This window comes from Equus asinus, chromosome 25 (assembly GCF_041296235.1).
Source record: "Equus asinus isolate D_3611 breed Donkey chromosome 25, EquAss-T2T_v2, whole genome shotgun sequence".
Taxonomy (NCBI): domain Eukaryota; kingdom Metazoa; phylum Chordata; class Mammalia; order Perissodactyla; family Equidae; genus Equus; species Equus asinus.
In genome coordinates, this window is record NC_091814.1 from 11,660,130 (window position 1) to 11,672,603 (window position 12,474).

A 12,474-nucleotide genomic window follows, 5' to 3' on the forward strand; every position below is an offset into this window, starting at 1 on the left:
TGCTTGGTCAGATCCTCTCTCCACACTTTTCCCTCCCAATGCCTAAATCTAAGTTACATCCTTGTGTTTCCAGCCTGTTCAGAGGTATCAAAGTAGCCAAGGACCCTGGTTGTGGAAGTACCTGCCCTTTTCTTGTTAATTTCACTTTCTCTAGCTCTTTTCTCCCTTTAGTTTTCTTTCTGTTGTCTCTCAGATCTTCCTATACCAGATTAATTGGACCTAATGAATAAATGACACTAAAAAGTACATCTCCTCTAATGGCTGTATCTATAGGTTATAGCTCTTTAAAAATTAAAAGCCATATGAGAAGAGCACAAGAAAGGAAGACCCAAAATATCCACCCACTTAAGTGGAGAAACAGCTGGGCCAGTACCCAGGGAAGAGTACTTAAGCGAGTCTATATACAGAAATTGTCCTGGGGTGAGGCAGAAGTTGTGTGTAGAAGGCAAAAAAAAGTTGAGTGGAGCCTTTTGTGCTCTAAGGAACGGATGAGTTTCCTTTGAGTGAACAGCTGTAGCTGCTTCCTTCCTTCCTCAGATTTTGCTGTGCTGTTCAATAGTGGTAGCCACACGAAGCTAATTAAATTTAAATTAATTAAAATAAAAATTCAGTTCATCAGTCATAGTAGCCACATGTCAGAGCTCAACAGCTATATGTGGCTAGGGGCTACTGTATTAGTGCAAATATAGGACATTTCCGTCATCAGAGAAATTTCTATTTGACACTGCTCAATTTGACGTATTAGGGTATCAGGAAGGGATGCATATGTTCTGGCCCTTTGAGGATCAAATCGCTAACAGACCTTGGGTATAAGTTATCTACCCTCACCCAGATATCCCTTTCTCATATCTCGTACCAGTAGCTAGGCTGTGTACACACACAGCCAGGCTTATGTGCTCCATGGTCTTTCCATCCCTTTGTCCTGCCCTTTGGCCTGCTCTTGTCCTTGCTCTACTCCTCCAGTCCCTGGAAAACAAGCTACAGAAAAAAAATTTTTTCCATTAACTTTGACCTAGTTTCCTGGTCACAGATTTGAAAGAGGGAGCTGCCAATAAATTCTTCAACAGGTAAGAAAAGGAGGCAGCAGAGCTAAGAGTAAAGGTGAGAGTCACCATGGCAAAGGTGATCTAGAGACTGACACCTTGAGAAAGAGACAAAGAGAGCCGGGAGAGAGCAAACTAGCGACTGAGAATGAAAGATAAGATACAACAAATGAAGACTGACATGAAAAAGAATTTTTTCAATCTCACTTTCTGTTCAATTCACGCTGATTGAACTTCCAGGAGTCTGAGGTTTGGAATTAATACCTGGAGGTTCACAGAAAAGCCAACCCCACCAAGTAAGGGCCAGAACTAGATCTCTTTGCATAGGTTTAAATGAGCCAAATCAGGAAGTACGTTAACCTCTGCCATCTCAGGGTTTCTCATCCTAGTCACCGCTCCAGGAATAATAAAAATCTTTTCATTTAGAGGTGGAATTGGGACTATCAATCTACCGTTATTACTCCACAAAGAAATAGGAACTGCTGAAGCATTATCCTAAGGGATGAGGGTGGGATTGGATATTCAGCAAACCCTGACTGAGACGATTATGGGCTCGGATAGGAACTGTACTAGGAACTGCAGGTAAAAAACAGCATGCCTTAAAACAATTTAATACTTGTAACTAAATCCTTAACCCCTGATTATCATCATCTTGCTTCTTATTGCAAATAAACCAAGTTTACACTGGGAAAAACTTCCTGTGATAAAACCAAATTATAAAATATGGAAGCATAACCCTTTCCTTCCAAATGTCCTCAAGAATCTTATTTCCCTGTACTTCAAGAGCTCATTAAAAAAAAAAAAGCTTGTGCATACCAAAACTGAAGGAATTTAGTGATTGATTATGGATGTAGAAAACTACCTTAGACCACCATAAGATCCCACCAGTTTTTTACTGAATTGGAAAAAAGACTAAAGTTAGTTCAAATTCTCTCCCTCTTCACCCTCCGACACCCCCTCCCCCTGCCTGTATTCATTAGTCAATAGGGCATGTTCTCTCTACAGGGTTTTCAAGAACATGAATCGTGAAATAGGGAAAAAGCTCCCTTAGGCATACTTTCTAATAATTTCTCCAATACCATCTCAGACAAGAAAACAAGCAGTTTCGCAGTTAAAAAAACTTTAATTTTATTTTTATTTTTTTTACAAAGAATATCCCCACCTGGGGTGAAAATATATCTGGTTAAGTACAAAATATAGCTTTTATTATACAAAAAGATATACAATTAAAAAACAAAAAATAAAACCACCTTCAGCCCACATACTTTCTCAGAAAAGGGTGGCGAGCTCAGTGCTCTGACACAGGACAGTGAACAAAGTGCTAAGGCTGAGGGTGACTGACCAAGTGCTAGCGGCTGCAGTGAGAGGAGCTGTCAACATCCCTGTCTCCTAACAATGGGCAGGAAGGGAGCCCTGGGAGCCTTCGTGGACACCTGCCCCCTAGTTTCTCATGGCAGCGTCTGGAGGCTCTGATCATAGTGCTGGACCATCTTGATCCAGAGTTCCTCCTTGCATTTGCAGAAATCACAGTGGGCAAGGCTGATAGCAGCAACCCTTCTCACATAATTAGAGTGTCAGAATGACAGAATTTTGCACACTGGGATGAAGTCTCAAAAACAGAGTAACACTTACGTTCGTCATTGTGCTTACCCCTAGAGACATAGTAGACCAGTTGTAGCTTACATTTGAGATAGGAAAAAAAAAAAACCCAAAAAGTCTGATAGGAATTAAAGTGCTAAGAACATCACCTCAGAATCTAATCCAAAGAGTCCCATGAAAAGAAAAACACCTTCTCCCATATGAAACATGCTCATAACAGGAGAACACAGTGCTATTGGCTCTAGAATGGCTTTTAAGACCTTTAGTGGGGCATAGGTACTACTGCTTTAAGCCAAATTAAACCTTAGAGCTTCCTCCCTTTAATTCACATGGGAAACTCTCTCCAAACCACATCACCTCTGTAAGTTTTTTTTTTCTTTAAGTGTAAAAACAAAGGGCAACAATGATTTTAAGAACTTCCTTTTCCCAAAGTTTTGGCCATGATTTTTTCCTTCTCATTTTCCTAGTTTGCTAAATTGGCTCTGCTCCACATGGCACCAAAGTTGTAACGATCTGTAACCCCTTCCAAAAAACCTTGGGAAAACTACACCAGGAGGCTATTTCTACCCCTTATTCAAAAGTACTGAAAAAGCCTCAATTTTCAAGATCTGAGAAAACGGGATGGGCCTGAGTTTTTTCTAATATGTTTTTAAACCCGTCCACAGCAAACACCCCCATACCACATCATCTTGCTGGCTGAGCACGAGTATGCACCCTTTAAGACCCAGGAGATCACCTACTGATCACCTCCTACACTTGGGAGTCAGAGGCTGGGGTGGACCCACACCCCACTTAAGAGACCATTGAGTCTTTCAAAAAGTAAGAGTCCAGGAAGAAAGGCGGAAAGAAACAAGTAGGTACAGCTGCTTCTTTTCTTCCACATGCTCACTGGACATTGTTGTTGAGGACACCGGGATCCACCTGGGAGGAAAAAAGAAAAGACCATTTTAGTTTGAGTAAGAAGGAAAACAACAACTCAGTTCAGCAATCCCTCCAAGTCAACTTGCTACTGAAGGCTTAGGACAAACGTAGTGGTAATACGACAATTCTCACCTCAGTATAAGTAGGTGGTGGCATGAACTTGAACTCAGGAGCATACATAAAAATAGGGCTATCTTGAGGACTATCTGTGTCATCTAACAGAGGAGTGGTGGGGCTCTCCAACAGGTGATCTTCAGGAATGATATCCATGTAGCAAGGAGGAGCTAGAGAGAGAAAGTATGGGGATAAGAAGCTTGGCCAATAAATGCCTGACCATCTCAGTTTTACAAACCCAAGCAGACCAGAGGAGAAGAAAAGACACTAAGTCTGGCTCACCTTCCGGAGTATCAGGGATGTTTAGATCTACCCAACTCATCTCAGAGCTGGTTTGGCTGGCCATGCTGGATGTCCGGCTGCTCAGACCTGACCTGCTGCCAATAACCAGGGGCAGGTCAAGAATGACCTTCTTGGAACCAGGAATGCTAACATAGATCTAGAAAAAAAGATGGCAATTTGTTGTTAGACTAAAGATCTGGAGAAAAACACCACTATTATTATTTTGGCAGATGAGCAATTTCTCTCTCCAACCCCACTCACTCACCAGTAAGAAGTATTCAACTCGAAGGATGTTGCAGCCCAGGATAGAAGGCCTGATCTTCTGCACACGAAGGCTCTTACCACGCCATGATGCACAGGTTCCTGAGATAATATGATTGCCTCTGACTGATGACAGCTTCTCCGTCAACACCTTGGTTTGGCCATTGGCAAGGTAAGTGTGGCGGGCTACAATGGCAGCTTTGGGGATCACGATGCGGGAACACGTATTCTCAAAGTCAGCATGGATGGAAATCTCGTCACCTAGTAATGAAGATGGAAAACTAATGCTCAGTACAGTTAACGACTTTTCTTCTGTTCTTGTCCCCTACTCTCACCCCCAAGCCCACATTCCTGTTTCATCAGTGTACCATCTTAAGCACTAGGTTTTTACCTTCACAAAATCCTTTTCTGTCAATTCTGGCAGAGACAGACACTCGCCCATCAGGAATGAACATGCAGGAAACTTTCTTCTCCTTTTTAGCAGACACAGGTACCTATGGGGAGGGATGGGGAAATATTTTGAGAACTTCTAGAGATCCTTTCTCTGCTTCTTTCTCCACCCCTTAGCTCGAGTAGGCAGCTTTCCCTCCCCGCCTTGGTGACTTAGGACTTGATTCCCTAAGGTGCTTCAATCTAATGCCCAAGACATTTGACTTATCCCTGAGACCCAGAATAGAATCTTAAAATAAACCTCACCAATAAATCTGGGGTATTGACATCCACTAGATCCATCACTTCAAAGTTTTTCTTTGTCTCTTGAGTGGGCTGGCTGGGGCGATCAAGAAAAGCCTTCACCCAGTAGTCTACACACCCATACTTTCCTTTGAAGGATGTTCCCAGAGGCCTGTGTCAAGAAAAACGAAAACTTAAAAATCCTCTCCCTAAACAGTAAGGGATCAAAGGAGTGAAAAATTTTTAGAGCTCCAACAGTCCAAAGATGCATTTAGCTGATACCTACCCCTCAGGAAGCTCAAAGCCGAACTTGTACTCATATCTGTTTCCAGGTCTCATGATCACCATCTCATTCTCACCTGAAAGGAGACAAAAGTGAGCAGCTATTAGATGCATCTGTGTGATAAGGAATTCTTGGGCAGCAGGTAAGAGCACTGTATTACCCCCCATTTTCATCTCATGTTTTTAAATGAGGAATTCTGATACATTTTGTTGGACAAAAAGTTGTGAAGCCCGGCAATGCTGAATGACTCAACCAGGACAGTTAAACTACTAACATCTCAAACAGGAAGCAAGCAAACAATAAGCAACATATGCATACAGAAAATCTTTAAATAGCTAAGATAACATTCCTCGGGATCACCTTCAGAACACAGCACCAAAAAAAATTGTACACATCATCCTTTTATTTTGGGGGGTAGGGGACTTCGCAAATTATAACTAAAAAGAAAAAACAAAACACAAAATCCAAACCACTCAACCCAAGCAACTTAGAACACAGTACAGGCTTCGTTTATTCGTCTCAAATCAGCTTTCACCCTCTGGCAAAGAACTGGGCCACTCACCTGCTGGCTGGTCTTCCAGGAGAAGCGTGTCTTCGTAGCGCAGGTACTCCGAGGTCTGTTTGCACTGCTGGGATCCCTGCATCCAGACGACTTTGGCCACTCCGCAAGCCAGGATTCTGACAGCTTTCACTCGAGTGACCTCACACACCTCCACTATCACCCGGCCAGCCACCTTCTCCCCACAGCCGAACACCTTGTCAGGGTCGTTAAAGACCACCTCGAAAGACTTGATCTTCTTGAACATCACCATGGTTGCGCTGCGTTGGGTCAAGAGTTAGAAACGGGGGAAAAACAAAACCCCTTTGCAATAAATTAGTATTATTTCACTCTTCAAATCTATACTAAATTTTTGAAAAGATGTCCAAACAACGTAAACTGCTCCTTATGCGAAGGGATTTCGAGAGAAAAAATGTGCTTTTAGCTTTCTTTCCTCCAACAGCTGGAGAAGAGCTCCGACCTCAGCGGGACAGACAAGCGTACGAGATCCGCTGAAAGAAAAGGATAGTTTAAACTGAGAGCCGGAAACAGCTCTATATAGTAGCCCGGGCGGGGAGGGCCACGCGAGCGCTAGGCCGGAGGCTCGTGCTGCCCTCGTGCACAACCCTCCCATTGGCTGCCTGGTGCTTGTTTACCAGGAGCTCAACCAATCAGCGAGGTCTCAGCGGCGCGTGGACACGGTGTGCTCCTGGAGCTGCGGGGAGGTGGTTGTGCACCGCCGCCTGGCAGGGAGGAGGGGGCGGAGGGGCTTCGGAGCGGCTTCCCTGCGGCCCAAAGGAAGAGGGGCCTCGCTGATCCTAAAATTTGTTCAGGGCCAGTGGCCGTCGAAGGGCGGGTGCGGATGCTTTTGGGCTGGGAGCGGTGTTTTGAGGTAAACGGAAAATGTGCTTATGAGGGAATTTTGTGCCGAACCTTAGCCAGAGCAATTAATTTAGAGGCGACCGTTTATTTCCAGCTCACAAGTCGCAAGTCGTGTGAAAAACAATCCCATGGCTCCAAGAATACTTTAGGATGGGGGCGGAGGACAGGGAGTGCTGGTGTTACTGTTCGGGCAGAACCCCTTTGTCCCTCATCTCTGTTAAAACAAATGAACAAACCTCATGGCTGTAACGCAAAGGAGAATATGTCACAAGTTTTAAATCTCTGTTCAGTCGTCATTGGAAAGCGAGTATGTGGGACTGATCGGGCTGTGTGCCTGTGCTGTTCGTCAGCCCCTGTACCCTCCATTCTGTTTTCTGGAACGGAAATAGTAAGGGCGTGTTCACATCGTGTTGCTTATTCCCTCATCTCTTCAGTTTCCACCTGCCAAGTTGGGGAACACTGTGTTCTCCCAGTTACCTCATTACCTCTTGAGGAAGGTGTGTTCTTGAGGCTTGCACTCCTTCCCTGCTATCCAGGAAAGGAGAAAGGGAAAAAAAAAAGGATGCTTCACTCTTTTCTCTTTGTGCCTGAGTTACTCTGTTCCATCTTTAGCCCCTCACCACCTCACCAAATCAAAGGTACATGCCTAAATCTGTTGTCTACACTCCTCACAGCCTTCAAGTTAGTTAAAAGCAGGAAAGTTCTCACGTTTATAACCAAAGTGTCAGCGAAGAGATGGCTGTATTCTTATTTGAAGGAAGAATTTCCTTATCTTTAAAAATTTTTTCTTACGTTGTTTCAAAATCGGTAAGAAAGGAAAGAGAAGACAGAAGGGTCACAAGAACACTATACATTCAAGTTAAAAGGGACCCCGATTCTTTGTTGTCATTTGGCTGTTTGTCAGATGGGTTTTTCCTGAGCTGTCCATGAGCTGACTTGGGAGCTGAGTCCTGAGGAATTATTTATAAATGGAATAAGAAAAACTTGTATGCAGAGATACTGGGATTCTTCCCCTTTTGCTTTGATTCCTGGGCCCCTCCCATCTTGATGTTGGGGTATCAGGAGATTATTACTTCATTTCTTCTGCTGAAAAGAGGAAGATAATGTTCCCAAGAGTGAAATGGGGAAGTAAATAGAAGTACTAAGATATACAGAAATGTTACTCTCAGCAAAAAGAAGGCTATTCGTTGCTGTTAAGGATCCTTCTTCCTTCCTCATACACCCTAACTGGATTGACACTTTAAGGCTGACAAGTTACATCTTAACCCCAATATTAAGCAAGCTCAAGAAACAGGCATTCAGACTCTGTTGGAAAACATATGCACACACAGCACCAACCCCTAGGAACAAAAAGGGGAACATGTTGATCCTTAGCGTGTGTGGGTTTGAGGCAGCACCCTGTTCTAGAAAGTTAACCGACAAGGCTGGAGTTGTTTTCAGTCGGTCAACAATATTGATTAAATTATCAGGAGCAGGGAAGGTGGGACTCTCACTACAGTAATTTAAAAAATTTGAAATTGTGGCTTCTGGGACACCTTTAGTTTGGTGGGTATGAAAGTGTAAATATGAAACATCAAAATGTTTACAAAGAAATACATGAACCAGTGTTGTTAAACAGTGTGTGATATGTGACTACATAAATTTTGAGGGGGCAGGAGGAGAGTTGGGTAGTAATAGGTCCGAGTGGTGTTGATTTGGGACATCTTGGAATGCTGATGTTTATTTGGGCCCATCTATGAAGGGCTGAATTTTTGAGGTTTTAAAAATGTTAATACTCTTTTGCTTTAAGTTAATCTTACAGGCTGTGGTTTCTTCTTTCTTTCCCATTTTGCAGAACTCAGTACAGATTACTTGTTTGCTCTGTGTTATGCCTGGGTTCCCTTAAATGCCAAAAAACTATTTAGCTTTGGCAGCAAGCAGCTGCCTACCAGGCCTGTAGCCAAGGAGTGTTCTGAAATAGAGCCCTCCTGGACAGAGTTGTTTACGACCTTTCACCTTATAACCCGGTATGCTGATAAAAATCTGCCCCCTCATTTTTCTTTCCCAGTTCCTGAGTGGAAGGAAGAAAAAATCTTGTAAATTCCTGTTCTGAAAACAGTGTACAAGCACTTGTAGGGTGCAGGGGGAAAAAGGGCAGGCTCAAGAGGAACAACAAAATAGGGCTAAGTCCAAGAGTTTTGCAAGTTAGGTCATCTTTATCTGCTCCTTCCCTACCCTCTTCAATCCCAGTGCCAATAGGAAACCAAGTGATGATTGTTCACTTTACTGGAGTTGGTTCAGTAAAGCCAAAGCTTTCAGGGAGGGAAGTGGCCTCAGCACTCTGTTGCCAGTCAGACAAGGAGCTGGTTGCATTTCTCTTTTCCTTAGCCTTGGGCCTAAAAAATATTTAAAACTCTAAAGACTTATAGTTCCTAATGCAAAACACCCCCCTTTCTTTGTCCTTTTAATCCTTGTGTCACCTCCACTCTGTAAATTTCCCTTTAGCCTTATCCATCAGCCAGTTCCCATTTTCCCTTAGAGAATATTAGTTTAGGGGCAAATAAAGGTCAAAAGGGAGTGTGGAATTCAAGACTGCTCAGCTGTGTGTATGCCTCCAAGTCATAGATAAATAAGAATATATTAATAATTGTATAGCATCTTAGAATTCAGAGTGACTTTTTTTTGTCATTTATTGAGTACCTATAATGGACCAAAGCCCTTCACATAATTACCTCAATGCTATTTTATTTATAAGTTCATCTGTCATCTTGTTCCAGAAAGGATTTAAGGTTAGATCATTTCATTTAATTCTCACAATAACCCTGTGACTCAGGGTTGATTAAGTCATGCTCAGAAAGTTAAGTAATTTGCCTGAGGTCACAGATTTTTGTAAATACAGTAAGATCTTGAACCCAGGCCTGTCTGATCTAAAGTCTGTACTCTTTGTAATATGTTGTCCTGCCTCTTGGTGCTTTTACACACATATCTTGTTTGATCTTCACTGTAAAGGATTTGGGGCAAGACTCATAAAATTTTAGAGTTAAAGGCAACTCTAGCAGTCTTTTTTTAAAAACCAGTTTCCTTATTTTAGTTAAGTGACTTGCCCTGGGGCAAATAGGTAGTAACTGCAGGAGCCACTCTCCAGCAGAAACCCAGGATTCTTAGTACTTAATCTAGAGTTCTTGTCTCTAGGATGCTTTGTGAGCTTAGCTTAGCTTTAATTATTAAAAATTCCTCATCTGAAAGCCCACATTTCATATTTATTGGGGTCTACTTTTCTGCTATGTTGAGGAAAGAATGAAATCTAGGAGTTGCCCAATTTCAGGGAAAGATGAGAAGAGGAGATGGATTAATTTGTTCGGAACTATTGCAGACTCATTTAGGATATTTCTTACAGTTGCTTTATTATATTAAAAAAAAATCTTATTTCCCTTCTCATGGTATCACTCTGTCTGCTTTCTTTCCTTTACTATCAAATTTCTTAAGAGAATAGCTTATACTGGCTTAGTCTGTTATCTAACCTTGCCCCTTTGTAGTCTAGCTTTTGGTACCACTGAAAGTCTTCTTTAAGGTTTCCAGTGGAAACAAGAGTGGTTTTTTAGGCCTTATTCTCCTTGGTTCCTATATAATTTGGAAACTGCCATCTTTTTAACATTTACACATTCATCTTGACTTTTGGACTTTATTCTTTTCTTCTTTGCTAGCAATTCCTTTTTTCTCTGCCCCGTGAAACCTGTTCTCAAGGGCTTGTCCTCGGTCATCTCCTTTTCTTTCTTTAAGCTTTGCTCTTCAGTTTGCCCATCTGTACATCACTTATGTAAAATCTGTACTATATCTTTAGCCTGTCTCCCCAGTTCCAGCTGGCATCTCAAATTCAACGTGTCCAGTATGGAATTCATAATCTTCCCTCTGTGCTCAAACTCAGTTCTTCCCCTAGTTTCTTTTAATGGAACCGTTATACGTTCCCCCAGTTGTCAAGGCTTAAAATCCAGGAATTGCCTTTGATTTCTTCCTCTCTGACCTTCCTCACATCCAATCAACTGCCAAATTCTGTAGAGGCCATCTTTCCAGTGTTTCTTGAATCTATCCCCTATCTTTTATTCCACTGCCACCACTCTGGTATCTTTTATTCCACTGCCACCTTTTTACTTTTGTCTAGATTATTTTAATAGCTTTTAACTGATCATTCTGCTATAATCTATAGACCGTGACTAGATTAATCTAACAAAATTGAGTTCCAGTCTGTTCCTGTGATACTCCAAAACCTGTTGCTGACTGAATCGAATTCAAATGCTTCAACCTAGCATTTAAAGCCTTCACAAATTGGGCTCAACCAGACTTTCCCGTCTCATTTCCCACTACTTCCTCATGTATGTACACTATACCTCAGCCAAACCTGAGTACTTGGTGTTCCTCTAATATATCCTTCTCTGCCTTTGTGCCTTTGCTTATGCTTTTCTCTCTACCTGGAATGCCTGACCATCCTTCTCATCTCTGCTTTTTGAAATCCTACCCACTCTTCAGCAGATAGCCAAATAATTTTTCCTCTTTGAAACTTTCTTGATTCCCAATCCTTTCATCTTTCACCTTACAACCAAATAGGATTTCATTCTCTTTTGAATACTCCATAGCACGTTGTTTATATTTCTCATATAGAACTTAAATGTAAATTCCCTTTTCTCTCCTAGATAATGAATTCCTAGAGGGCAGAGCTACCACCTTTTTTTTTTAATCTTTGTATTCTTCATAGCATCTAGCATAGTACATTTCATAGAGTAAATATGTTATTAAGTGTAGATTGAATTGATAGATTCGGGTATGTCTCTGGGGTAGAATATGCCACTAATCAGAACCTCGTATTGTTTCTTAGCAGTGTTTGATTTTAAACCTCAACATCAGTTCCTTCTGCCATCCTGTAATGTGTATAACCAGTCCCTCCTGAAAGCCTATGGCCCAAGGTATGTATCAGAACAAGGATGGTAAAGTGGTGAGAAGTGATGGTTTGTTTTTCCAAGAGGGGAAAATTGGACTGTGTTGATGTTTATAAGCATGAGGGAGACAGGACATTGTGTGCTTAGTCCAACTTCCCCTTTTCTGAGAAATTCTTTCTTGCACAATTCAGTAATCCATTTGGCTCAGCCCTGCCACCCACTGGGTAAATTAATGTACTATCAAGACCCTTAAGTCCAAGAATTGTCTCAAGCACACAGAAATTTTTCTGAGACCTGAAACTTGACCCATACTGCTCCCCTGAGTGGTGAAAATGATTCTTTAATCATGAGAAGAAAGGAGCAGAGGAAGCAATATGGTGTTCGTGACTGAGAGTAAGAAACTACATATCAAAACAGTTTTCTGTTTTTTATCCAGACTGACATTTAACAATACTTTCTTTGTTAATAGCAGTTTATAGTGTCCATAGAGCTAACTATACATGTGTATTATAAAGCAATTGCACAAACATTTGATCCTCACTATATAGGCCGGCAGATATTTTGTAGAAAGGAATATTGCGATTCAGAGAGCTCAAGTGACTTGCCCAAGTTCACACAACTAGGGTAAACTTCATCTGATTTATGGTCAAAGATCTTTCCACTAGAGCATCTCTGATCCTTAAAAAAAAAAAGTCATCTCCTTTGTAAAAATTTCTCTGATTTCTACAAGCAGATTTAATTGTCACCTTCTTTGTATTCCTACAGCATGTTGAACATACTTCTGTATGTTAAGAATATAGATCATTTATCTTGTAATTATCTGTTTATCTGTCTATTCCTTCCCACTAAACTCAGCTCCCTGAAAGTAGGAACCACATTGTTTTATGCCTTAGGCATAGTTTAGGTGCTTCAGAAATTCTAAAGAAGGGTCAAAATCAATCCATACGATTATTTTCACCTGATCAGCTA

The 12,474-nt window shown here is 41.7% G+C and overlaps 1 protein-coding gene and 1 long non-coding RNA gene across 3 annotated transcripts in view; one reads left to right on the forward strand and one right to left on the reverse strand.

The window, feature by feature from the left end:
• Window positions 1–2,146: 2,146 nt before the first annotated feature.
• TXNIP (thioredoxin interacting protein) lies at window positions 2,147–6,557 on the reverse strand. Its single transcript, XM_014867033.3, has 8 exons — window positions 5,738–6,557; window positions 5,179–5,251; window positions 4,917–5,064; window positions 4,612–4,714; window positions 4,225–4,481; window positions 3,960–4,116; window positions 3,696–3,847; window positions 2,147–3,563 (listed from the first exon to the last, which is right to left on the reverse strand). The coding sequence occupies exons 1-8, from the start codon at window positions 5,985–5,987 to the stop codon at window positions 3,528–3,530; spliced, it is 1,176 nt and encodes a 391-aa protein (XP_014722519.1). The 5' UTR covers window positions 5,988–6,557; the 3' UTR covers window positions 2,147–3,527.
• The window catches only part of LOC123280607 (uncharacterized), a 75,711-nt gene continuing 69,644 nt past the window's right edge, over window positions 6,408–12,474 (forward strand). Inside the window, exons 1-2 of one of the 2 annotated variants that reach the window (XR_006519638.2) lie at window positions 6,408–6,605; window positions 11,445–11,532. This is a non-coding gene — a long non-coding RNA (uncharacterized lncRNA). The remainder of the gene's footprint in view (window positions 6,606–11,444; window positions 11,533–12,474) is intronic. The other variant, XR_006519639.2, reaches the window with a different exon arrangement.